Source organism: Antedon mediterranea, chromosome 6 (genome assembly GCF_964355755.1).
Source record: "Antedon mediterranea chromosome 6, ecAntMedi1.1, whole genome shotgun sequence".
In the NCBI taxonomy this organism is placed as follows: Eukaryota; Metazoa; Echinodermata; class Crinoidea; order Comatulida; family Antedonidae; genus Antedon; species Antedon mediterranea.
In genome coordinates, this window is record NC_092675.1 from 21,212,912 (window position 1) to 21,239,813 (window position 26,902).

A 26,902-nucleotide genomic window follows, 5' to 3' on the forward strand; every position below is an offset into this window, starting at 1 on the left:
GCTGAATTACAAAGATATTTACATTTTCTCAATATTAAAATTTGTATAAAAGTATAAAACCAATGATAATTATATATAAAAAAGGAGGCAATTTACATAAGAAATACAATACAGGAACATTCAAAAAGTTTAGCTTAAAATATTAAAATATGTGCATTTGATAACCCGTGAAAATATAAAAATATCTCATCAGTAGTAAATGCATACAAGAAGAATAATGACATTTTTAAAAAGTCATTACATTGTTGGCGAGATAGTACATATTACCTTGGAATTCCGCCTTACGCTAACCCCCAAGATTAATGGACTATGCCATACTTTTTCTCACTTACTGGGCCTAAGGCTTGTTCACTCAGCTCAGACGTTTTGGTACAGATACACGTCAGAGATCGGTAACCAACTTCGTAAGTAGCTCAATTATTATTTTTCTATTATCCAACATAATTTATAATAATTCGAGTATATTAATCTAAAATCGGTTATATTTGAATCAATTTTGTATAATTCTTTTAAATGGTTGTTGAAGGTAAAAACAAGTATGTGCCTATGTAGAGTTGTATAACTTAAGAACATTATAATCACTAGATCTATATAAACTGTTCTTTAGGTATCTTCCGCTAGCTTAAGAAACAAAATCAAAATTCTATTAAAAATATTTTCAATTTACATTTATTTAGTCATCATTAGTACATACAGTAAGCATATCATATCATCATCATCCAGTACAACAGAAAGTCAAGAAGATAATTTTATCTTGTATTTTTTGATGTTTTTATATGAATGATTTTATGCTATATTTGTTTTTATTGTGTTTTCTTGTTATTATGACGAGCAATGAATTTCCTTTTTGAGGATCAATAAAAGTTATCTTATCTTATCTTATCTTATATGGCTAAATCCTGCAGGTTTGAATTCTGTTTTTGCACACAAAAAAATAACCAATGCAAATGCATACATATTTCAATTATATTATTATATATATTAAGTTAATATATAATAATATATATTATTTAGGAACTGGACAATATGGCTTCGTACAACATACTTCTTATTGCTGCGATCATTGCAATCGTAAGTTTAAAGTTTTATTCTTTTATTTTTGCATTATTCTGAAGTTTTTAATTTGATAAAATCTTGAGAAATAGGCATCACATTTTAAGGTTTTTTAATTCGGGTACAAATGTTTCCGGCCGCGGGACCAGTAAAACATCTTTATTACACGTTTCATATCATAGAACGTGTAATGTTATGTTATTTTAGCATTTTTGAAAAACGTAAACTTAAATAATGATTGTGATATTGAAGATTGACCGGTCTGTAAGTCGGTCATTATAGTTTAACCTATATCCCGGTTGTTATTCTAATCCGTTACCCAATCTATGAAGTAAGTCCAAAACGTTTCCTTCGCTCCCACTATCAAAACAGAGAGATCCAGTCAGTATGCTCAACTTGAGTTATATATTTTAGATTTGAAATAATTCAAAGTAAAATTATCAATCATGATAGGCCTATCGAAAGCTGTAGAACGTTGTGTGTGTATTATATTAACTATAATTATAACTGCTGACCATTTTGTGTGCACACAATTGGACTGGTATTAAAGGAACACCGTGCTTAAAATAACCTATACCAAAACACATCATTGGCTGAAAAACATCCTTAATAATGGTTAAATATTGTTGATATAATAATAAGAAAGTTAATGAACTGTACCGATTAGTTCCGTCTTCTAGAAATTGCAAACTTTTAAAAAGTTAAATAAAACTGAATAAATAAATTACAATAGGCATATTGTACAGATGGCTATGATTGTGTGTTTGTTTATCTTATTTAATTCTTACGAATATTATATGACATAACGTCTAGACAAACAACACCAGTCACTACAATGAAAAATAATTCGAAAATGACTAATGCGTCATACAGAGTAAGGTAAAGAAAACACACGCCTTATTATTTCAAGCTGTGGAATAGAAACTGAAGCATTTTTCAAAAAAAGAAATGAAAACAATTATATGGGTTGTGTATTATCAAAATCAAATATTGAAGCCTATAGCATAAATTAATAGGTTACAATGTTTAGTCCTTGAGGTATGGAGTAATATGAAATGTTTATTAGTTAAGACAACTGAAGATGTTTTTGAAAGTTCCCAAAACACTGTTCCAATCAACTTAGGCCTTAAAGCAGAGGGGCCGATGGGAAAATCACGTTTGGCAGGCTTTCTAACATAATTGAAATCTTATTTCAGCATATTGTTCTTTGTTTTGTTTTATTAACTTCCAAGCCTGGAGGTAAAAACGAACTAAAATAACTAATCATAGCCTACGATTGAACAAAAACACTATTTCGTCCAAATGGTTAAAATTAACTGGTCTAAAACACAGTCGTTGGAAAGTGTATTACTTTCACTAGGTCAGGAATGGTGTAATCCATCCATTGGTGAGAATGGTATCGTGTGGAGAAGTGAAATGAAATCTTGGACCAGTTGTCAGAATGGAATGCTGGACAAATAACCTTTGACCCCATACTTATAATAATTCCATTTTACGCCTAGGCCTACCTAAACTTTTAATTTGATTTTGTAATAATCAAAGGTTTGTAATGTAACTTCCAGAACTATTCAATACTTCAGTAACAACTTCCAATTCTCGATTCGAATTTCTTTTATTTAGAAGTTTCAAAAGCACAAGACAACAGCTGTTGATAAATGAACATAATGATTCCAATTTTTACACTTTGATCCGTGGGCCTCATTGTACATTAATCAATGTTATCTTTCTTTAGGCATCAGCTGCCATAAGCCAAAAGGAGCTTGCACCAGAGGAAAGTAAGTATTATTGTACAAATAGTTTTACAAACAATTAAAAAATTGTAAAATATAGGCATATGACAAAACCAACATAGTCGATACTGTTGCAAATTATATTTCAAACAAACATTTGATTGGAAATAACGTTTCTCCAATGCCAAACTATAGGTCTACCTTGTAGAAAATGGGCTAAATACATGATGTTTTATGTCTTCCTAAAATAAATCTTAATTTGTCTTTATCATTTGCATTATTAAAAACTATTAGACCATCCATGAGATAATCCATACTCGTTTGACAATAAGGCAAATATTAAATAATAACCATAATAGTAAGTTAGACGTCACCTTCGCATGCAAGACATAACAAAGACCTTTAAGAACATACCTGGATGTTATCGACACCTTGTTATTTAGGTAATGTACTGCCAGGAGGTCTATGCACAAATCACTTATGTTATGGCAGGGCTTATTGACAAATGCAAACGCCTATAGGCACGGTAACAATGTATTAACAAAATGTCATGTTATAGAATGTAATCCGGGTCCTTTCTGGTTTCCTGAGACCCATTTTATCCTCTCCCTCTCCTCTTTATTTTTATAACACTGTTTATTTTCATTGAATGTAATGAATAGGCCTAAATGTATTCCTATTCGAAAAATAAACGAAATCTAAGTAATTGGAGGATGGGCAGCAAAGTATGATCAAACTAATTATAATTCTGTAATTGAGTTAATTCAAAAAGTTCGTTCAGTTACGTCCTGCAAATCTTATCAAGCAAAATTTTGCTTAAGACTTTGGCAATTGTTTCTGGAAAGCATTTAACGTAGGAATGTAGACATGTAGGCCTACGGGTTTTTTGTCAATAATGTACAAACAAAAGCCACATTCACATAACATTTATATAATTATTTTAAATACAAGAACATCTGTTGTTTTTTATTAAATTTTCTTGTAAAGTAGTGTAATACGCAGAGAATAAAGCAAATACAGTTTTCTTTGATACGTAACTTAATACCGTAATTATTTGTTAGACTTAACAGATATATATTTAGAAGCAATACGGTTTTGTGATGAAATGCGTTTACTTCGTTTTTGCTTGAAAAGATTTGCTTTTTGCATTTTGTTTACAACAGCGGTTTTTAGTCGCGTGGACGCGACTCAATAGTTCACTATGTCGGTCGGTCGGTCTGTCGGTCTGTCTGTCGGTCCGGTATCACTATGCGTTTTATCGCTTTTCTGTACTTTTTGAACTGTTTTGATGTACATTACTTTTTGAAAGTTCATTTTTTTTCTGAGAGCACGCGACTCATGGCTGTTGGCCTTGTTCATTGTTTATGTTAATAAGTCACAACCCAACATTTAAATTGGAGTAAAGCTCATCTAATTACATGACACGTATTGTTCTCAATATATAAAATAATAAATGAATTTAAAAGTTTCTAATAAAGTACACGTCGAATAGAACAATTCCAAATCAGATTACGGACCGTCAATGAAAGTTATTCAGTTCAATTCTCTCATTTACCAAAATTCCATCAATGTGTGTTGAACACCAAGTGGTCTAATGTCAGTGGTTCTAACTTTCACTGGGAATGAATCATATCTGTAAAAGGTTGGATATGATATTACTATTTTTAATACCAATTATTCATCCCATTGGAATGTTAAAATCAACCCCTTTGGTATCCCGCAATGGTCGACGTGGCAACACCCATTAACTTTTACTTCCAATGCATGTATCAGTAACATAATCGAATAATATACTTTTTGATCAAAGACTGACACAAAAACATGATTAATATTGAAATATTGAATATCCTTTAACACAATTTACTTCACAATGGTATTTTAGCTAACATTGTTATCAAAAATGTCATTGTCTGAATAGACCGTGGAATGTTAGTTAATTGTTGTTTTAAAATATTAAAACTGTTAATGTTTTGAAACTTACCGGTAGGCCGACAAATATTTTACCATCGAAGATCCTTAGAATTTAATTATTGCTAATGTTCCTCATCACAGAGAGGACTCAACTATATCATAGAGAAATTATTTCCCCCAGGTCCCATAATTATGTTGAACAATGGACTGTCTTGTTGTTCACAGCTAAAAATGTTTACCTCCATGCAATATGTATATCTGCTATACTCAGGAAATGATAACAACACAAAACCACTCTACAATAATACAATTAACTTATTCACATTTAAATTGATTAACGTAATTCCTTATGGCCCATTGATGGCAGGTACCATACGTAAGGAATGTACCAAATTATCCACCCTTTCTCTACTTAGGCTAATTTGAGTTGCATGCTAGTCCTTCGATTGGGTCAGACGGGTACTGCTGTGAGGGTAGAGTAATGTTGCATGGGTATCTGACAAGGCTCGCCATGAGGCACAATCCAATGGGTCACGTGATGCAATATGACTTGCCAGCTGAATCTAATTTTGGATTTTATAACCTTGATTTCATTGATAAAATGTGTAAACTTATTGCCAAGAAATTACTTTAAATTTGGGAAATCAAACTATAATGTTCTAGCATTTAGAAGTTTAGTCAAATTTTACTTATTTAAAAGTTAACACATCCCTCATGGTTCTGGCGCAGCAGTCCTCTTCGCTTTGTTAATGGTTGCTACAGAGAACTTGTCACTCTACATTTCTTGTTCCTGCATCACGGCCGGAAATATTATTTTAATTATTGAGATATGTTATTCTTCCAAAACAAATTGTACAAAAGCTATACTTCTAAAAGCCAAAATTATGAGTATCATCAAAATGTCACTTCTTACGTATGGTAGACTCTAGCTGCAAAGACTTGTTTATTACCAATAGAAATTTATTATCTATTACATTTTTTAAAACCAGAAACAACAGCAGAAACAAATCCGCCACATCAGTTTGGTTTAACAGATACAAAGACAATTACAACAACTCAGAAACACTTAAATTACGACGAAACAGATAAATATTGGAATTAAAAATGTTGATATGGGGATGGGCCTGGACTATACTATTATAAGATAAACTTAATCTACTGATGTAACCATTTTAAAGAACATTTACTTTAGTAACACAGAGGATATTGTTGTTTCTTAAATTACGGGCGGGAACACGAATACCGAAATTGGAGATAAAGTTGCACTAAAAAATAGAATGAAGACATTTAAAAAGAAAAATAAGATCATTGTGATATCTAGTAATCAAGGGGGAGATATAGAATATATTTCTTTTTTCATCATCATTATAAGGATCGTTACATTTATAAAGGTTATTAATATATTATTAAATTATTAGATAATTAAATACCACTGTTCAGAACATGCTGGAAGAAAATATGTTATAATGACATGATCTGTTATAGATATAGAATGTAAGGCTCTGTCTACACTATCAAACTACTTTGACAAAAGAGAGCTTCAAGACGTGAATTTTTCTTGTTTTATTTCTCCCTTTTCTATCCTTTAGACCCTTGCTATGGATATAAGTGCAAGGATCCAGTTGGCTCTATGTGCGTAGTAGTCGAGAAGGGAACCAAATTGAAGCCGTCATGTGTCTGTCCGGAGGAATGTCCCACCGAAGTAGAGCCAGTCTGCAGTGTCTATGGCAAGCAGTATGATAACTTGTGTACTCTGCACAAAGTTGCCTGTGAAAAGAAACGAGCTATTCCAGTGGCCTTCCTCAGTGAATGTATCGGTAAGTGTAAGATAGTGAGGAAAATGTGTTCACTTACTACAAACATCACAGTAGAAATGTCTCCCTCTTGTTCTCTACAATGTTATTAGGAAAATTAACGTAACAAATGAACAAACGAATTAAATGTTTAACAGAGAGAGCACTTAAAAGTACATAATTCCGGTAACATAAGTAACTGCTTCAAGATTTGATGATTAATGATTATCTGATCCTTAATTAAAAACCTCTCCATCACAGATTTCAACTTTCAACTTTATTTCAGACAAACTGTCCATATGAAATTATGTCCGTATGATACTGTTTTTGTTATTGTACAATTGTCTTAGCAATTTAACCTTCTGTATTTTTATTGTAAGCCGGACTGCTATAGGCCTACCTACATTATTATATTTTTTTACTTTTAAACCCTTTTTAACTGGTGGTTATGACTTAAAGTTGTCCGCAACTTATTTTGACCTCCATCTGCACATTTTTGATGTTTTTATGTTTATTGTAATTTTTAAGTTATGTGTCTATCTTATTTTTAATTTGTAATTTTTATCTTTTATTTTAAAATGTGTGGAGAAACTAATAAAACAAACAAACAAACAAACCGTACACTGTCTTTCTATCTTATTTCTTTTTTAAAAATCCAAATCACAGAAAAAGTTGTAAGAAATATAATATTTATTTTATTATATGTTGTATAAAACTTCTATTTGAATTGTACATTTTCTATATTATCACGTACGTGCAGCCAAGTCAACACCATGTGCTCAGTCAGAACTTGAAGACTTCCCACACCGTCTGTTGGAATGGTTCCTCCATCTGCGAGAAACCGAAGAGTTGGGAAAAGTCAATCCAGAGAACAACATCCGTAATATTGACATCAGTGAGAGGATCGAACTTGCCGAGGTAAATGGTCGCTTTTGGTGATACTTAGACACATATGAAAAACAGCTAATAGTCTCATCCAGTATTTATTCACTTTAACAAACAATAATTGACGATTTTACTTATTTTTAGTGGAAATTCCAGCAGCTAAACAGGAACAAAAAAGACAACAAACTTGATCGTCGTGATCTCCGAGAATTCCGTTACGCATTGATGCCTCTTGAGCACTGTGCCGACAACTTCTTCAGCATGTGTGACAAAGGTGACAACGTCATCACACTCGATGAATGGATCGAATGCCTTCGAATCGATGAAGTCCGTAAGTATCGATTATATTGATTGATTTGTCTTATTTTCATTGACTGATCGATAATCCGTAAATATTTTACACCGGAACACATGCTATACCGTAACCAATGTCTTCCGGTATTTTAGATTTAGTGTATCAATGATGAATATCTAACACGAGACCGGGTATTTCATTTAGTGGACAACGAATAACCGTATTAGTAGTTACAGTAGGCCTAATTTTGTGTGCTTGACAACACATTAACATAATATAACATCACCAGTAATTGCATCGCAGCATCAGTAATACATTTCTGTTATTATCTTCTTACACAGCATACGAACCAACTGAAGACGATGAGGAGGAATAGATGAAGAAGAAAATGAAGTTGAAACTACCTGGTCAGACGCACAGTGTTGCTACCTATTAATCAATAGGTCCAACTAAAACAGAATTATAACTGTATAATTACGTGATATTTTTAAATTAAATTACAACTTGCATTAAATTGACTTAAAAATCAAAATACTGTACATATTTCCAGCTGGTTTTGGATATTATATTTTCAACCAAATTATGAAAAATGGTGCTATTTTCCATTTGTTTTTTAATTCTCGTTTTAGCTAAAGTAGATTTAGAAGTAAAATGTACTACAAAAGTAGTATTCTTGTTTCCTGATAATTAATCATTTTTATTTATTTATTTTTATTTGATATAAATCATGAATGCTGTATGTTAAAATAAGGCGAATATTATATTGAAACGCCTTTATTCTCCTCCCCATATACATTTGTGACTAGAATAAATATGTTACGTAGAAAACGTTTTTTTTTTCTTGGCGTTTCCCCTCTATTTTCTTTCAAAAACTCTTCACTCATTCATCCTGTATTATCAAACCTTTACAGTTGACTTTTATTTTGTTCAAATGACTCAATCTTAGAAGAATCTAAAAGCATTAACATTTTCTGAAAAAGAACTGAAATATTGAATGTACAAAATAGTCATATGCTTAAAAGTAAAACAAATGACAAAACAAAGCATAGTATTCCCTGAGAGTTAGCCATCGAGTTACTTATTTATATTCTCCCTAGTTTGTTTCACTGAAATGAGTGTCCCCTTAAATCACAAAGGAGGGGTTCTATAGTAAAAGTGTACCGTCGAGTTAAAATAATTCCATTTACAATCGTCCAATAAAGGACTGCATTGAGTGCTCCCTTCCACTGAAGACAAAAACAATGTTAGGGCGTTGTTTACACTTTAGTATCAGCAATGTAAAGCTTGGTTCCCACTAGGACGAAACGCAAGTGTTTTGACCAATCACAAGCTATGGATTATTCGAACAGTGGCTTGTCATTGGTAAACTCGCTTGCGTAGCGGGTTAGTCCTTGCGTCCTAGCCCACGCTTTACAGTTGATATTAATTTACTTTCGCATATATCTCCAGCTATTCATTTTTCATAAAACATTTGAAAACCGCAGTTAAGTGGTCCGTATTATGTTTATGCTGAAACTTAGCTTTCATAAAACAAGTTAAAATACTGCAGCAGGAATGGAAACAATAATCATAACGAAATACAGTATTAACCAAAGTGTCAAATGCTTTATTTCCAAAATTTTAATTGGTTATACAATATTTGAAATAATGCTTTTATAGAATTATCTAGTTATACTAAAAGTGTGATTTAACATCTTTGAAGCCAATAACTAAAGCAATATATAAAGACAAAAATACTAAATAAAACATATACTGTAAGTTACATAAAAAATGGATTGATTATGCAAGCCGTGTCTAATATTGTACCATGATATTTGCTTGTGGCGATGATGATAAACGATTTATTAACCGTAAAAATACTTTTTTTTCTTAAGAAATGGAGACTAACAAGTATTAACTAAACATAAATATATTTAAATATTATTTGTCCCGTCTCCTCGGATGTTTTGAACTTCATGACAAGCAATGTTATATCAATAGATGTAATGGCTAAGATACATACAATGAAGTATAGGTATAAGCATGCATTAACAGAGTTTTATAATGTAAAACTGGTCTAGCAGCAATATTGTTACGATTACTGATGATTCTTATGTTATAACGTACTAAATTCAAAGCATTTGTTACAAAAACGATGAATAATCTTCTACAGTTCTAATGCATCAAAAGTCTGGTTCCCATTCGGACACAACTGTTGCTTGCGATTGGTCTACCCACCCGTGTAATGCCTAGGTCATTGCGTTCATCCACGTTTGAATCCAGCTTAAGAAGTCAAGTCTGTGATGTAAGGCGCTATTACCACCCTTTGAGTTTTCATTCATTATGTGACACATGACAAAATTTACAGCTTATCAATTACATGAAAACTAACATCCACACTTAGAAGTGCAGGTTTTTATATGCAAAATGAGTCAATTTAACAGTCAACATTATTAAAACTTAATAGCACAAAAATAGGACAACTAGGTAAAGCAAACATCTCTATAAATTTAAAGCTAAAATACATTTTTAAAAAACACACAAATGACAAAACAAGTTGCTGCATAGGACTCGCAACTCAAGAACTTTTTGCTAACAGTGATTGTAGATATGTCCTAAAATTACATTAAAATATTTACATAGGTCACATGGCTAGTGCTAAGGACATACAACACACTACCATAGTTGTCATCTCACTCTACAGTAATTGTGAAATTTAAAAAAGCTGAAAGCATCAGAAAATATGATATACAGAACGAACATTAGTGATATCTCTATGAATGTCCATCAGTCATCTGCTGGAATCGGAGATGCTGAGCGTGATCTACTGTGACGATCACTTCCATTTTCAAGTCTGAAACCAAAGAAATTATGAATTTATCTCTTTACATCGAATAGCAAGCACATAACAAGCGTTTTCAATTTGTGAAGACCTAAAACATATGAACATTTAAAAACTTAGAAACCACAAGGAATCAAGTGAGTACTAGCCCTGCATGACGTCACTACAGTAGATGCAGATTGTTACAATTCCAAAGCTTCATGTTTACAGTATGGAAACAAATTATGTTTTTTAAATTCTCATACAAGGCTCAGGTAGTCGTGCTGCTGTTTTGCCAATAAGACAGAGCCAGGATTTTAACCAAGGACTCCCTTCTCAGTTGTTGTGTTCTGTTTTCTTCTCGTGTTTCCCCCTCCCCTCAACATCCAAAACTCAATTTGAATTAAAGATTGGTTCTTCCAATGTTCGCATGAGCTGCAGTAAAGAGAGCTACAGATACATTTTAACTAAGGCCATGGCATGCAAATGGTTGCCGGACAGAGAAAAAAGACAACTAGAATTACCTGTCACTTTTGACTGATCCTGCGGCAGATCCACGACTGCGGCTACGACTTCTGTCCCTAGACTGTTCAACTTCGCGGCTTCCACTACGACTCTTTCTTTCGGCGCTCCTGCTTTTACTTCTACTTTTGCGACTTCTGCTTCTACTCTTGCGACTTCTGCTTCTGCTTTTACGGCTTCTGCTTCGACTGTTGCGATCTCTACTTCTATCGCGACTTCCGCTTTTCTGTTCACGACTGTGACTTTTCCGTTCCTTACTTACACTGCGATCACGACTTTTCCTCTTATCTCCAGATCTGAAAAACATTTTTTAAGGGTCTTATATTTATTATGCTTAATTAAAAAACAAGGTTGCTAGTGACAACACATTAGCAGCCTTTGTTGTCACGACGCACCAATAATAAATTATGTGCTAATTTGCAGAATGACTTTATACCCGATAGCTGCATTTGTCAAGTGATGCATATGAAAATAAAAGGTTTCAATTATTAGACCACCCTCCAACAAGAGTGTATACTCAAAGTTAACTCCGTAGAATACACAGTTTAATTACAACATTGGATAACTGTTCAGTTTCCTTTATTACTAATTATAGGGGAAAATTACACCCTGGATGGAGGTAATGTAAAACATACACAGTAAAAATAAATTACTTAAACCAAACAGTTTAACTGTGACTGTCCTATAAGTTGGTTGTCCTAAGAGTTTAAATAGTGAAAAATCTAAAACCCTAACCTTGATCGCCTTCTTTCTCGCGATCTGTCCCTTGAACGAGAACGATTCCTGTTGCGCGATCTGTCAGAAACAACAAACAAATATTTTATTGTACTATAAATTCCAAAGATTAAATAAAAGGCTAATATGATTAGATTATATTCAAACTTTCAAATGTGTGAAAGCTATTTAAAATACATTCTAAAAATGGAATTAAGATTGCCTGATGGTGGTGAAGTGGATTGTTATGCAACACTAGAGTACTTCAATACTGTATAATACCAGGTCAGATGCACTTGAAGTAGTTTCAATGGCTGTTGTTTAGCTCTATACACTTTTTAGTCCTGTCCGATGCACATGAGTAATTTTCTCACGACCTTTTTGACCTACTTTATCATGTAAAATGTAGAATGATTTAGTGCAATTATTCTACAATAATTATATTATTTTACTCTTCCAGCTGGACCTGCAGGCCAGCTGATACCCAGAAACTTTCTTTAAAATTACAAAATATTTATACTTTAAACTAAATTACTACAAAAAATGTTATAGTACCTTGATCTAGATGATCTGCGTCTTCTGTCTCTTGATCGTGATCTTGACCTGATGCAAAGATATAGAAAATAATTACTAACATTTAATATTTATGTCACAGTGACTACTATGAACTGTAGACTTCAAACCAAGCCATGCAAGTACAACCATATAGAGTTCCGTATATAACTTTACGTACAAAACTAATTACATTTTTGACTAAAATTATTTAAAAAATAATGTGTTCTTTAAGTGTGTGTTGGTAAGAAAATGATCAAAAACTATAAAAAAAATATGTTAATATCTAAACTTTGAAGCAATACAATGTTAGTAACATTGATAAGCTTTACAGCAATATCCCCGTACTTACAATAGTACCAGTGGTGCCTATAGAGGGCACCGTTTAAAACGAGCAGCTGCAAATATTGGTTAGTGTGTGGCGCAGAGGGAAGAGTGTGGTGGCTATATATGACAATGGTCGACTACTAGACTGGTAACAACGCAGCAGGCTTGGTTGTTTGTAAAATGTGTATTATTTGGTGGTGGTCAGGTCTGTTGACAATCGTCGCGGAAACGAGAAGCCATTAGCAAGACCGAATAGTAGGACGTATAGATCAGTCGGTATTGGTGGTGGTAGTAGTAGAAGTACATGGTTTGGTATTATGCTTTTAAGTCCATGAATGCTTGGTTGGTCTGGGTTAAAATGATTATCGTTTGGTAAGTTGCTCAGAAGTAGTTTATCAAACACCTATAATAAAAACTTTTCAGTAAAAACCAACACGTGTTTACTTTTTTATTCACTTTACTATTGTAAATTGTCCTGCAAAAATATTTCTGCCGGAATAATCAAAACTCGCGAATTTTACAAAAGCTAAAAGAAAAGTTTAAGCTGATGATGCCATCTCTGCAAAGAGTAAAGCTTTGCTCCTTCTTAAAGAAAGTCACAATAATTAAATATCTGTACTGCTCTGCATAACTTTATATTTTGTCAATGAAATGCTAGGGTTATAATGAATTTTATTATGGCTGCAAAACTAATAGAAACAAAGCTTAAAAAGCACCTCAAAATAACAAAAAATTATTATACTGAATTTTTCAAATAGGAAAATTAGTGACACTCAAAAGTCTGTAATTCCACATTCGATTCAGTTTGACAACTCAACTATGATATACCTAACTGAAAATTGGTTTGTAAAGAAATCTGAGCGGTTGACGTCTGTTGAGATTTTCCTTTACTGGGTTCTTCTTAATGTACATAACAAGAGCAATGAAGTAATCACATTATAACCCTTCAAAAATACTCTTGACCTTTCTGGTTCTTTTCCTTTTCAGCGATCATGTCAAAATCAATTTTATAATATACGATACAGATTTGATTGAAATATTAAAAATCAAAACTTACCTTCTTGGTCTACCACCACCGAAACGGCCACCACCATGGTGCCCACCGCCGCCACCACCACCATATCTACTTGAGCCACCATGGCGTCCACGGTTGTGCTGTGGTCTCGCATGTTCAACTCTAACTCGACGACCACATACAGATCTGTAAAAAAAAAAAGAGTTAAAAACCTTTGACAACATATTATTTCAAATCCATGATTTAGTCAAGTAATGCATTTTACAAACAATAGAAATTCAGATGGGTTGATCTCAACAGTACAGTATATCATCAGCCAGGGTGGACATGCCATTCCAGTCTTGTATCTTCCAAGAACGGGTCCCAAGACGGATGCCTAAGGTTTTTAAGTACCAGAGAGGAGACGACATGTTTTACTTATGAAATTTGAAGGGTATACTGTAGGTTAAGTCAGATAAATTCACAAAAACATAATCATTAATAACCATCCTTACCTGCCATCTAGTCCTCGGACAGCCCTTTCTGCATCATCCTCATATTTAAAAACTATGAAAGCAAAACCTGGTGGATTTCTGAAAAAATATCAATATAAATCAAAATAGGCCTACAGTAGGCCTTAGGCAAGGAAACTTGCGACATTAATGTAATGTAGCCAATAGAGATGCATGTGATTCGTTTGTATAACTGGTCTTTGTTTAAATCAATTTTGTAATTATAAATGTTAATTTTGTCGTTTATTTATCTACTTTATTTACAAAGAAAATAAAAGAAGTTATCATTGTCATAAAAGTGGGAACGTTTCGGTCTAGCCTACCTAGGCCTAAAACTAGTTGGGCAGAATCCTCCTGGATTCCCTCCTGGCCTATACTACTAGGCCTTTGGCTAGCACTATCTAAATATAGGCCTAGGCCCTAGTTAGGCCAATTTAATAACGCCATTTTCTCCTTTTCATTTCAAACAAAATTTACAATACAATAAAATAATAATCAGCCTCAATGCATTTTAATTTCAGTTTATCAATTTTAATTCGGTGAAATATGCCTATAATAAATCAAAGCAGACAAATTAAATATTGTGAGTGGTAATGTATTTTTTTAAAATAATTTGAAACATCTTCTCAAGCGACAGACAAAATGGCGAAAGGACGCTTTCCGAGTGACGAGAAGGAGGCCATGCGGCCCGCGGCGCGAGTTCTACAACTAACTAGGCTAGCTATACATACCTGGCTACCCACACGTCCAGCATGTGGCCGTATCTTTCAAACTCTCTTTCCAGATCATACTTGCTTATTCTGGGTCCAATGTCACCAATGAATATTCGATAACCACCATATGAACGATCTACCGGCATAACTACAAACGAATTCTGATAATCTTTTGGGGAAAACGTCTATAAAATACAACTCAAACTTGTACAACAACGACCACAAAATGGAGGAATTTTTCACAACTCGCTGCTCCGTCGTGGGAGGCCGACAGAGGACGCTCATCTTATTTAGAGTATGCCATTTATATTGTGGCCAAAATTTGTAATTAAAATAAACCAATTAAACAAGTTAATTATTATAGACTTAATGACTATTTGTAATCAATATAAAGGTACTTTAAATTCTCATTTGATAATTTTGTTTAGTTTTGATAACACTTTATAGTAATTTATTCAGTCAAAATAACAACCGATTTACCCATAATAAAATCGAAAGGTCCTTAAGAATGAAATTGGATTGTCCCTCAAAAACATGAAAAATGAATAATAAAAAGACTTTGAATAGGCCATTTCGCAGTTTTTATAAAGTATAATCACTTCCGTAGAAAAAAATAACGTTTTCACTTATAAAAGGAAAAAATAAATCGTTCAATTCTACCAAAACCGCATTGACTTCCAGTCAAGTGACTATTTTTGCCTTACAGTTTTTTCAGGTAGGGCCTAACCTTTTGTCCAATTTTTGGAGATCCTCAATCTTTTTTAAAGGCTAAAAATAGTAGGGGGATAGTTCTTAAATATAACACACTAGATTTCTGGCCTAATTAAGATAACCAAGATAATAATGTTTAATATATATATATGTGATAATCACAACATTCTTGTTTCCACAATGCTTTTTTCGTTGATTTTGCGAACTGTAACTACAGCTTGTTTCTAGATCAATTGAACCATGATCATTTACAGGAGGGCATGAGAAACTTTATATTTATGAGCCTTGCTACGGCATCATCTTTATAGGCCTAATCGGATATCCGCCAAGCTAACTGTTAGTTATTCTACACTTTTCCTGATCTGATTACTGCCATGTTTTTTAGTCGCGTGGAAGCGACTCTATAGTTCACTATGTCGGTCGGTCGGTCTGTCTGTCTGTCTGTCGGTCTGTCTGTCTGTCTGTCGGTCCGGTATCACTATGCGTTTTATCGCTTTCTGACCTTATCTTGATATCAGTTTAATCTAGCTAGGTCAATTTTTCACAGTATATTCCTTATGGCCAGGAATCAATGTGGTTATGTTTTCACGGTGCGCAATAAAAAATTACGCGGTCTACGCACGATTTAACGAAATCACGTTTGTAATCATATCTTCACAACCATGAATCACAATTAAATAAAATTTGGTACTCATAAATTTCAGGGCATAAATCATCATATGGCAATACAATTACGTGCGTAGCGCATGTAACGCATGCGTACGCGCGCTTAAAATTTTCAAAATTTATTTTCGATGAAATAAGAGTACATTTCAGGCAATTTTAAGCGTTTACAAAATTGCCATGAGTGCGCATATTTTTGCGCGCGCACTGCGCGTTAAATGTTATTGCGCACTCTTTTTGCCCGATTTCTGTTTTCTTGACTTACTTTTCAACTCGAAATTACGTTATACGAGCACGTCGAAAGTGACAGGCTACGCACGTGTAAATAAAAAAAAATAAATGTTTTTAAACATTTCAACATTTTTAAACATGTTCAGTAATTTCGGTCAGTATAGTTCACTATGTCGGTCGGTCGGTCGGGCTCTCTGTCTGTCTGTCGGTCTGTCTGTCGGTACGGTATCACTATGCATTGTAGCACGCGACTTAATGGCTGTTGGCCTTGTTCTTGTTTTTTAAAATCTGACATAATAAACTTTTATTTCTTATACTTTATTTATTGAGTCTGCATATTGCAGTTATTTTCCATTAGGGCTATAGAAATAAAATATGAATATTGATATTCGCCTAGCCCTATAATTATAACAAATTGCTTTAATTTTCAAACATGGTTCTTACGAACAAACATCGGTCCTCCATGTGGGACTGAAATTGACTTATTAACATTAACAATTTAACACTCGGAATGTGCCATGTTCTTTGCTGACCATCAAGTGTCAATTCATTCAAAGTCAAATGCTAATCCTGTTCCATGAAGATTCTCTCTGATCACAGCATCAAACTGCTCATTTTGAGCAACAGTATAGTGGTTCTTCCAATCACCAATTTGCCCTACAAAAATAGATTTGAATTCAAGTAATTAATAATTACAATTGGCTGGCTTTCACCTAACATGAACATCACCTACTTTTGGAGTGTACCCAGTTCGCTTTGTGTACATCCTGATCATTGTAAAACTAGGCATATACTCGCCAGAATCAACAGCTTTATGTCTATTATAAAGGCTGAACGAGACTTCCTAAGAATAAGGAATGGCACGAACAGGTCTCAAACCCATGCTTCCCATGGTTACCTTTCCCACGTCCATGCTAGCTGTATTACTGTGCATTACTTCATATCGCTCTTGTGCAGGCAATGATGAGAACATAATATATGTTCTCATTGCAATATAGACCTATAGGTGATATTGTTCGCAACATACCCTTTCGAATAAAAGGTGCTTTCCCCATTGCTTTCGTAAGGAGTTCACCATTAGGTATATTCTTTTCAACTTTCTCATATGTTTTCTTCATGTTTTTCACATCAGAGTTATAAACGACTCTGTCAAGTTCTTCTTCAGTTAGAGTGCACTCCAAATGATCGGCAAACTGAATGATCGCTCCTCTAGGGTCCTACAAAAACAAACCAAGAAAGAATAAGCAAAAGAAATGATATAAATAATTATGGTTAAAACACACATTGCTCCATCAAGGGCACTGGAAGTATATTCAGAATTACGAAAAATTTAAAAATAATATGACTTTTTCTGTCGTTTAAATAAGCCAGTTAGACATGATGCTTTTATACATGTTGGTTCAGAACCAGAAATAATAAACATTTTGGCTTGCTATCGGATCAAAATATTGAATAGAAAACAGTGTACACAATCGTATAGAAAACAAAAAACAGGTCTATCACATACCTTTTTCATATCCTCAAACTTCATATACAAGAAATATGGTTCGTGTCTATATTTCCAAAAATCAAGAACGTGTGGAAAAAAGCCGCCATATTCCACTAGAAAAAAAATTTGAAGAACAGAGTATACATTAGACCATGGAGAAATCAGTCCTAGCTGATTTCTCCATGCTTAGACTAACTCTTAAAAACAATCTACAAAATTTGCAAAAAATGTTATAATGTGATATGTATATTGAAAGCGCTGTTTCTACTGTCTTAGGGACCCCATCATATTATTTCTAAAATCAATCAATCTATTTCATTAAAAAAAATATGTAGGCATATAAATTGTCATAAAAAAAGGGAACTCAAAATAAGCAAAGAGTTTATACAGAAAAACAATCCAATAATTTGTAATAGAACTTATAGAAACATATCAGCTTCTCAAAATGGGAAGATAGACTGCTAATTGTCTATTGACCCTCCGGTATTTGCCACCTTTCAACACATACGTGAATTTGAGCATATCTTACAATTCTTTTGTTCTATCCATTGACCAATGAAAGCTTCCCATGACGATGCATCTGGTGTTCCAATTGTTTTTTTGACGTGGTATAATGAAACGCCACAATCTTTAGGGTTTCGAGCTACGTAGATTATCTAACAAGAAGAAGAAGATGAACGTAAACAAACTTGTACAGGTGTTGCTTAAGCGTTCTCCTCAACTGTGTAAATCGTGGCATTGAGGAAAGCAGTAGAAATGACAAAACATTATCTACAGAAGAAAATAAATGAAACTATAGGGGACCTAATTTACTTCGTTCTAATCATCTGTAGGTCTGTAGGTTCTAATTCAGTAGTAACGTTCATTGACATCTCAATCATCCTCCCTAAGTAATACAGGCATGAATAAAAAGGATGAAGTGTTTCAAATTACCTTCACTTTTTTGGAAAACACCTGAGGAGGTAAGAGAGATAATGGCAAGTGTGTTATTATAATTCTACGACCTTTCATCGAATTAAGCTTCAGATACCATGACCCAAACGTCCGATTGCTTTTGTCTGCCATATACATCATTTCAAGTACTGCTTCATGACGACTATGGTCAATTTTGTCAGGATCTCCACCAGTTAAAATCAGATTGATAATTTCATAAGCCCAATGTGTTCCTATAGGAATAAGAAACAATATAACAGCGGTTCAATTAATTGTTTTGAATTAGAATTATTATTTTAAATTGGAGATTTCCATAGTACATACCACATTTAAGATAGGTAATTAAGAAGATATCGTCAGGCCTGACTTCAAAAGTTTCCATGGCATCTAAATTATCAGGTGAAACCAACCAACGTACAAATTTAATTCCTTTGTACTCATAGCAACCATTCGAAAGTTCACCTTTCTCTGCCATTTTACCTGCATATGAATAAACACATATACATTCAAAATATATATTACACTCGGTTTAAAAATCAAGGTTTCTTAAAGTATAGGTAATACCAGCAACATTTATTATATATATATATATTTGACATTTTGTATTCTTGCCAACTTGCAGTTAACTTCAAGATTACATATCCTAGATTTATAAGACTGAGGTCACACGGATCCGGGAAGTGATCACAACACTCTTGTTAAACATGATTTTTTGCCACGAAAGCATGTCATACTCACTCACGTTTGTGTGTACTGTCTGCAAGATTGCAACCCGAGGGGGGGGGGGGGGACCGGTCCCATAACCCCTCGTATTATCCGTACTCGAGCCACTAAGCATGGATTTTACAATAATCGTTTCTACATATACGCCTGTACTGTTATGATGTATATACCATTTTGCTATAAGCTCTCAAATAAAAACACATTTTACCTTAGGCCTACACGATAGGCTTGGACTGAATTGTTTATTTGAATTCGTGAGAACTCACAGTTATCGATAGCAGATATCCTATGGATAGCGCCAATAAGGTTGATGTTTATATGCCACAACTCTACAGATCACACATAGACCGATGTAATGCGAATAATGTATTTTAATAACAGTCAATTAAACTACAATACAACAACATGGAAATCAAAAGCCACAACGCACGAACAACTCCAGCCCATGAGGGCGCACTGGCGTGACTACTTTTCTTTCTTCTTCTTTCTTAATCAGTTTTAATCTAAAACAATACAATACATGAGAAGAAAAGCAAAACATACAGGGCCGTAACCAGGTTTGACGGCGGGGTGGATCGTTAAGTTGTTTAGTGGAACCCAGGGGCGGATCCAGGATATTGAAATAGGGGTGGCGTAGCTTTGCGAGCGAAGCGAGCAAACATTGGCTGGGGGCCAGGGGGCCGCCAAGGGCCCCCGGCGCGGTCGGGATCCAGGGGCCGACGGCCCCTGGAAATTTTGGCGTTCTAGCGCATTGTAAGTCGTTTAAAACGATTTACAAACATCTCATAATGTCATTTACCAAACACTCTAAAGCTCGCAAATTACGACATGTGGAATATGCAGCTGATACTTACCTAGGGTACCAAAAGCAAGCTAACAACTTGCCTGTACTTTACATCTAAATTTTTACAACGCGACGATGTTTTTCACCTTTTAAGCCGATTTTCCACTAGGCGAATTTGTTCGCTTTATATTATAAACTATATAATACCTAGGCCGGTATTATTTTTTTACACGCGCGCCGGGTCGATCGCGGTCACTATACTTGGCATGCAGCTAAAGTAAAATGACGTCAAGTTAAAGCGGGTCGTCACAGAGTCTCATCATGAATATTAATGAAGCAAACTTGCTGAGAGTGTTTTCACCACGCAACACATGCGACGCGAGATTTATCGAAACTCGACTCCGAGCCATCGACTGACGGTCATGTTTTTGACAATTAAAATCACGGTATATTCAACGATCGTTTAAAAATTAGCGGTCCGGCTCGATTACATTATATTTAGTGATTTGAAAAAACAAAACACCTCTTTTGTCATGATGTCATCGCGATGTGTTTATGAGAATCATCGACGGGAAAGCAAATAAAACAACAAGGGTCATGAAATGCTGCAGCATTGTTAATATTTTAATAGTAATACGTTTTAATAACATTTAGCCCTAACGGGATAATTTTCATAGGCACTACAGTCCTAGCCTTTGTTTTTATTGTACTTAATAAATGGGCGCGTAGTATAGTAGCACTGACCATGTGGCTTCATCAACTCTATTGATCGTCTGAGGTACCGCTACTCTACAATACGGGAGTGACGATCACAAAGGATGCCGACATGCTTAGTGGAACGCGACCAAGCTCACCACGTGGCTTTTATCAACTTGCTCCTTTTACACTTAACTGTGAATGATCGTTGGTAACGCTGTTACACTAGAGATTGATAGTACACAAAGGATGTCGACGTACATGATGCTTGGTGGAATGCGATCAAGCTGACGATGTCCTCCGACGTACGATCCCCCCGATCCCCCCCTGGTTACGGGCCTGACATATGGTAACCGGCATCACAAAATCAAAGCAAAAAATAAAATCATGTTATTCAGAGTGAAACTTGTTAAAAAATAAAATAACGTGCAAGATCGTAAAACCACTAGTCCATAATAAATTCAGCAAATCGGTTTGGTAGGTGGTGAGAGTTTTGAGGTCTTGAACAAGACTGAGAAGTTGGTTCATCGCGAATCTGGTTGTAGGGCGGATCATTATCATGAACATCTTCAAGGACGGTGTTTGTGGCACCGTCGACAAGCGGAGAAGATATCTCAAGAGGAATGACAGGCTGAACTGGGGCAACCACGGTAGGTCCAAATGTATTATCCTCATTGTCCGATCCCTCACTCTGGTACTTTCGTGAGGTAAGTGTACTAGGAGCAAGTATAGAGCTAGGAACTTTAAAGCATTCGGATCGCTTAACACGGTACGATGTGTTTCGTAACTGGGTTCCACTGAACTTGCGAACGCAACACCATGTACCATCAACAGATACGACAAGGTATCTCTTACGAGCGTTAGACTTGTTAAGATCTGCATACAGGTATACGAGATCACCCACATCCACAAGAGTTGCAGGAGCAAGTTCACGAGTGGGAGCTTTTGAAATTCGACTGTATTTGTGATTAGAGGTGCGTGATGAGTGCTGTTCGCGGATAAGCTCGAGGTCAGAGAGTGGGATCTGTTCGTGGGAAAACTGGTCACGCTGGGTCCACATCTCACGAGCGGATAAACCACGGGAGCGAATGCGTGAGTTGAGTTGTGCGGTTGCACGAGCGAGTGCAATAGGCGAGATAAAACCAGCGTCAGGATCCAAACGAAGTAGCTCATCTTCCAGTTCTTGAATAGCCTTCTCGGCAATTGGATTTTTATTAACATTTTTAAGTCGGCCTATTTCAATACAGATGCGTTCCTGCTTGAGTAATGAGTCATTAACAAGTGCTTGGAATCCGGGTGCCCCATCGGCACGGATAATGGCGTGGGGACCATCAAGGGGACGGAGCTCAACGCACATTCGGATAAGAGCGTCACGAAGTGAGTTACGCTGTTCGTTGTCAAGAAAACAAGCGACTGTGAATGACGTTACCGCTTCTCTCACAATCAGAATGAATTGACGATTGCGCTTCATGACATCTGCAGCGAACGTAACACCCACAGTTTCCGGTGGGTCGCCAGTAGACTGATCGATAGAGGCCTTAGGAATTCGGCGAAGGGTGGCGCATTGGTGGCAAGATAAGGTGGTGACTTCGATCGATTTATCCATGTCGAGGGCATAAAAATATCGATGTGCCATATGTTTGAGTTGGTGACAAGTCAGGTGGTCTAATCGGATGTGTAAGGCAGTAAGCAGGCCATGCAAAAACGGGCGTGGAACAATAATTCTTTCTCGTGGAGGAGGAAGTGGCTCATGAACGAGAGACACGAGAAGGTTGTCTTTGCTAAGTGATGCGACAGCGAGGTAGCGTTTGACATCTCTCTTATCGGTAACCTTTTTAGAAGGACGCGTGCCTTGGATTAAGTGGGCGTGTACCCTACGTAAATCAGGGCATTCAGATTGTAGTGAAAGCCATGCGGACCTACTTGTGAAAGGCAACTTGGATTGACCTGTGATGAAATCGTGTCAAGCGATTCTGAGTACAACTGATTCCTCAGAGCGCTGAACAAAGGAACATACCTGGCAATTGGCATCAATGCATTCAGGAGCATTGCGGCTTGCAAAGTCTGAGGGAACATTCGCGGAACCAGCTAGGTGTCGAACGGAAACCTGGTATCGGCTAGCAGAGGACAGGAAAGTTGATACTCTGGGGCTCACGGAAAATTCACCCCGGCAAAGCTTTTCAAAAGCCTGCACGCACGGTTTACTGTCAGTTAAAACACAAGCTCGTTTAGTAGATTGAACAACATATGGACTAAAATGCTTAACTGCGACAGCGATTGCCAGGGCTTCGATCTCACACGGGAGCCACGTAAGCTGTCGAGCTCTAAGTTTCCGGAGATCCGCAGACTATCGTCTCGTCTAATGTATAGTGTTGCCCCAATTCCGTGTCTTTTTACTGAACCATCAGTGACTATCCAAAGCTGGTCATCTGGATGGGGTAACGTGATTGTTTGGCTGGTTGTGAGCAACTTTTGAGCAGTCTGAAAATCTTCACAAAGGGTATCACACCACGTGATTTTGTCTTGGGACTGTCGGCCAGCCACAGCATCGTCTAAAGGTGTGAGGATGGAAGCGCAGTTGGGGATAACCCGTGCGAGCACTTTATACGCCCCAATGAACGATCGGAGGCCCTTTACAGTCTTAGGGGGAGAACACGTAGCGAGCGTCGAAATACGATGTGGATTGGCTCTTAACGTGCCAAGGGACCATGTCCACCCGAGTATAGTGGTAGTTTTTGTTCAGATAAATGTTTTACTTGCTGAGAGACTGAGGCCGCATCTATAAAGTTCGGACAGCAGTCGGCGCCAGTTGCAAAGTAACTCATCTAGGGTGTCTCCTCCGCAGTAGAGATCGTCTGCAATCTTGGCAATGACGCCTTCAGAGAGAAGCTCTCCTAAGACGCGGCAGGTTAGTTCCTCCAGCGCTGTTTCAGATCCCGGCATTCCCATAGCAGACCTGGCGTATACACGGATTCCTCTGAAGGGCGTGGCCACTCCGCAGTACTTCATCGATTCGCGTGAAAGCGGTATCTGATAAAATGCCTTAGTGAGGTCTGTAGAGATAATGTACTTCCACCTAGCGATATGACGAAGTACTGTACAGAGTTTACGTCGGGCATTAGTGAAGGCTGAGGTTTCGCGTATCGACCGACATCCGCAAAGGCGGTTACAAGGCGGAATCCTCCGCTGTCTTTCTTTACTAAGAATGATGGGTTTCAATATTCTACTTGAATACCCGCATCTTCAGGTCGCACAAAAACACCCATCTTCTCTAAGTCGTCGAACTTCTCTTGAAGCTCAACAAGTTTGTCTCGCGAATACTGTGGAAGTCTGCCTTTTCGCTGTGGTGGCTGTACAGGACCCATATTAACGACGGCTTGGAAGGGACCGGCTGCGCCATTATAGCATTTGATATGCGGATCAAAAACAACATCAAACTCTTCGTTAAGAGATTTAAATCTTTGTCGGATTGTAGGGGGAATGATACGATCAGGGTCAAGGTGAATTTGCAATGAATGTAGTGTCGATTGTGTGGGGCGTGGTGATGAACTGGTTTTCACAGGAGGTTTACAAGTGTGGTCATTGGTATTACAATCGTCCGGGACAAAGACAGGGCGTATCTGACAGAAGTGTTCGTTTCGTTTAAGAACCTGAGGTAATGATGTGTTATTTTCAATGCGAATTTTTCCGTCAATGCTGTGAATAGTACCATACTCTGGCCAGGTAGGAGGTCGATGAGTATAGCTGCGAGGTTCAAGGGCGAGCTCATTATCATGAGTCGAAACACCTTCTGGGATTAGTAACTCTATGAAGTCACCAGGCCACAGAGTAGTTAAGCTGCTAGGAGCGCGTAATACTTGAGCGCGACGAATGGCAGGGGTCTTAGTAGTGTCCTTAGAACCGTACGTATAAGAAGAAGTGTTCCCTATGACTACTTGACGTTTCGCTGGACGAATGGCGATGTCATTGTTTTCCATAAAGGGTGTGCCTGCCAGAATATCCACATCGAGTCGTTCGACTACGAGGCCGTCAAAGAGAAGTTCAATATGGTCGCGGGAAAATGTAACTAATTGTTGTCTCGCCGACAACCTTTAATGGAGATGAGCCATCTGCTTGGTGGGCTGATTGAGATGATTCTCTAATTTCGGCCGATAGGGCTGTCGCTGCGGCAAGGGAGATCATATTGCCGGTGGCACCACTGTCGATAGTAATACGTGCCGTGTGGTGATTGTGGAAAACGTCGAGATAGGGCGACTGTCTGATCTGCAGGCGTAGTGCAGCCTGTTCTGTCTGGTTATCTGCTAAACTGGCGTCATCGCTAACGTCAGTCTCCTCGATACCTTCAATGATTCCGATGACCTGTCTAGCCCTGACCATGTACTTCCGGTCCTGTTCAGGTAAGTGAATGCATCCACTGAGAAAGTGGGTGTCATGCTTTCGACCAGCCTGTTTGCAAAGAGGACAAGACTTTAGCTGTCGACGAATATGACTAGTAGTATTACGAGACGTGCGAGAAGCGCGTTGATAGTTGACCATGGGAGGTGTTGCGAAAGTACGCATTGCGCGTGTGTCTTCTGTAGCACGCAATTCATCGAGAAGGGAATCCATCGCTTGCGAAATTTCGGGCTTTATTGTCGCCAGGGTACGATCTCGCAGATCAGTTCCATATCGTTGCTTGACTAGACGCGGGAGGTCTTTATGGATAAGGGATAACCAGGTTAACACAATAAAGTTCTCCACAGTAGGTGTCATTTCTTCATCCTCTGTGATCGCGACGCCGTGATGATTAATTCCGCCTCCAGTGCGTAGCAAATTATCGTCAGCAAATGCCAATAGTCGTTGATACAAATCTTCTGGACGTTCACCAGCCTCGAGGTGAATAGTGGCAAAGTCTAAGAAGTGACCTCCGGTCGTTTGGAAACCATAGTGAAGTCGGATGGCCTTCCAGATTTGCGAGATGGACGTGGAGGTTTTAACAATTGTGCTTCGAGAAATAATAGGACAGAAGTTTGCGATCTGGCCTAGCATGAGCTCGAGCATGTGTACCTTTTGCTGAGCAGTACGTCGACGTGCTCTAGGGACAGTGTCATCATCGTCCTCAAATAGGCGGAGTGGAGATGCTCTGGTTTTGGGGCCCCATTGTGTGCCTTCCATCAAGAATGGAGCAAAATTTTCATCCAACGAAAGTGTATAAATAATGTTCTGCCGCCATGACTCAAATGAGTTTATTGTTTCAGTTTTGGTTAAGCTCCACTGTTTAGGAGCTCTGTTAACGTTCGCCATCCTACCAGCTATATGTGCTGGCTGGTCGTACGCCTCTGTGCGTTAGTGCGATCTCGTAGATAATGGTATGGATGGGCCTAGGCTAGGCCTAAGTTCAACAACTAATAACTCACTGGTTTTAAGCGGAAGGTCCGAATATCTTGGGCTGCCACCACGCCAATAAGGTTGATGTTTATATGCCACAACTCTACAGATCACACATAGACCGATGTAATGCGAATAATGTATTTTAATAACAGTCAATTAAACTCAATACAACAACATGGAAATCAAAAGCCACAACGCACGAACAGCTCCAGCCCATGAGGGCGCACTGGCGTTTTTTAGTAAAATATTTTGTGTATTAACATTGTAAAATTCAATAAAATATGATATTAAAAGATAGTAAATAAAAAATAATAATTATTTAACCTCATTCGAAGAATATCAATACTCTATTAGTCCTGAGAGACAACGTGATTTTACGTGGTAGGCATACACGCGAGAAAAATATTATAGAGTGCACTGCATTTTTACCTTGAAAGATTAAAAACAATTAAATTATTAAATATGACTACTTTCCTTTGCTGTTTCAAACCAACAAAATTG

At 36.7% G+C, this 26,902-nt stretch overlaps 3 protein-coding genes across 6 annotated transcripts; 1 reads left to right on the forward strand and 2 right to left on the reverse strand.

Moving 5' to 3' along the window:
• Positions 1-345: 345 nt before the first annotated feature.
• Positions 346-8,499, forward strand: LOC140051316 (SPARC-like). Its single transcript, XM_072096487.1, has 7 exons — positions 346-404; positions 1,015-1,071; positions 2,786-2,828; positions 6,284-6,511; positions 7,248-7,405; positions 7,517-7,703; positions 8,009-8,499. Exons 2-7 carry the CDS (start codon positions 1,027-1,029, stop codon positions 8,041-8,043), a joined length of 696 nt encoding a protein of 231 aa, XP_071952588.1. The 5' UTR covers positions 346-404; positions 1,015-1,026; the 3' UTR covers positions 8,044-8,499.
• A 677-nt stretch (positions 8,500-9,176) lies between these two features.
• LOC140051315 (uncharacterized) lies at positions 9,177-15,044 on the reverse strand. Its single transcript, XM_072096486.1, has 7 exons — positions 14,820-15,044; positions 14,092-14,169; positions 13,640-13,783; positions 12,259-12,306; positions 11,725-11,784; positions 10,992-11,285; positions 9,177-10,500 (listed from the first exon to the last, which is right to left on the reverse strand). The coding sequence occupies exons 1-7, from the start codon at positions 14,945-14,947 to the stop codon at positions 10,434-10,436; spliced, it is 819 nt and encodes a 272-aa protein (XP_071952587.1). The 5' UTR covers positions 14,948-15,044; the 3' UTR covers positions 9,177-10,433.
• Positions 15,045-16,708: 1,664 nt separating this feature from the next.
• Positions 16,709-26,577, reverse strand: LOC140051324 (sulfotransferase 1C2-like). 4 transcript variants are annotated; one of them, XM_072096499.1, is made up of 7 exons: positions 26,428-26,577; positions 19,153-19,308; positions 18,829-19,061; positions 18,425-18,551; positions 17,914-18,008; positions 17,434-17,623; positions 16,709-17,063 (listed from the first exon to the last, which is right to left on the reverse strand). In XM_072096499.1, exons 2-7 carry the CDS (start codon positions 19,301-19,303, stop codon positions 16,954-16,956), a joined length of 906 nt encoding a protein of 301 aa, XP_071952600.1. In that variant the 5' UTR covers positions 19,304-19,308; positions 26,428-26,577; the 3' UTR covers positions 16,709-16,953. The 4 variants fall into 4 exon arrangements, with proteins under 4 accessions (XP_071952600.1, XP_071952601.1, XP_071952598.1 ...); XM_072096500.1 differs by lacking the exon at positions 26,428-26,577 and adding an exon at positions 20,406-20,535; XM_072096497.1 differs by lacking the exon at positions 26,428-26,577 and adding an exon at positions 19,760-19,968.
• Positions 26,578-26,902: the final 325 nt, after the last annotated feature.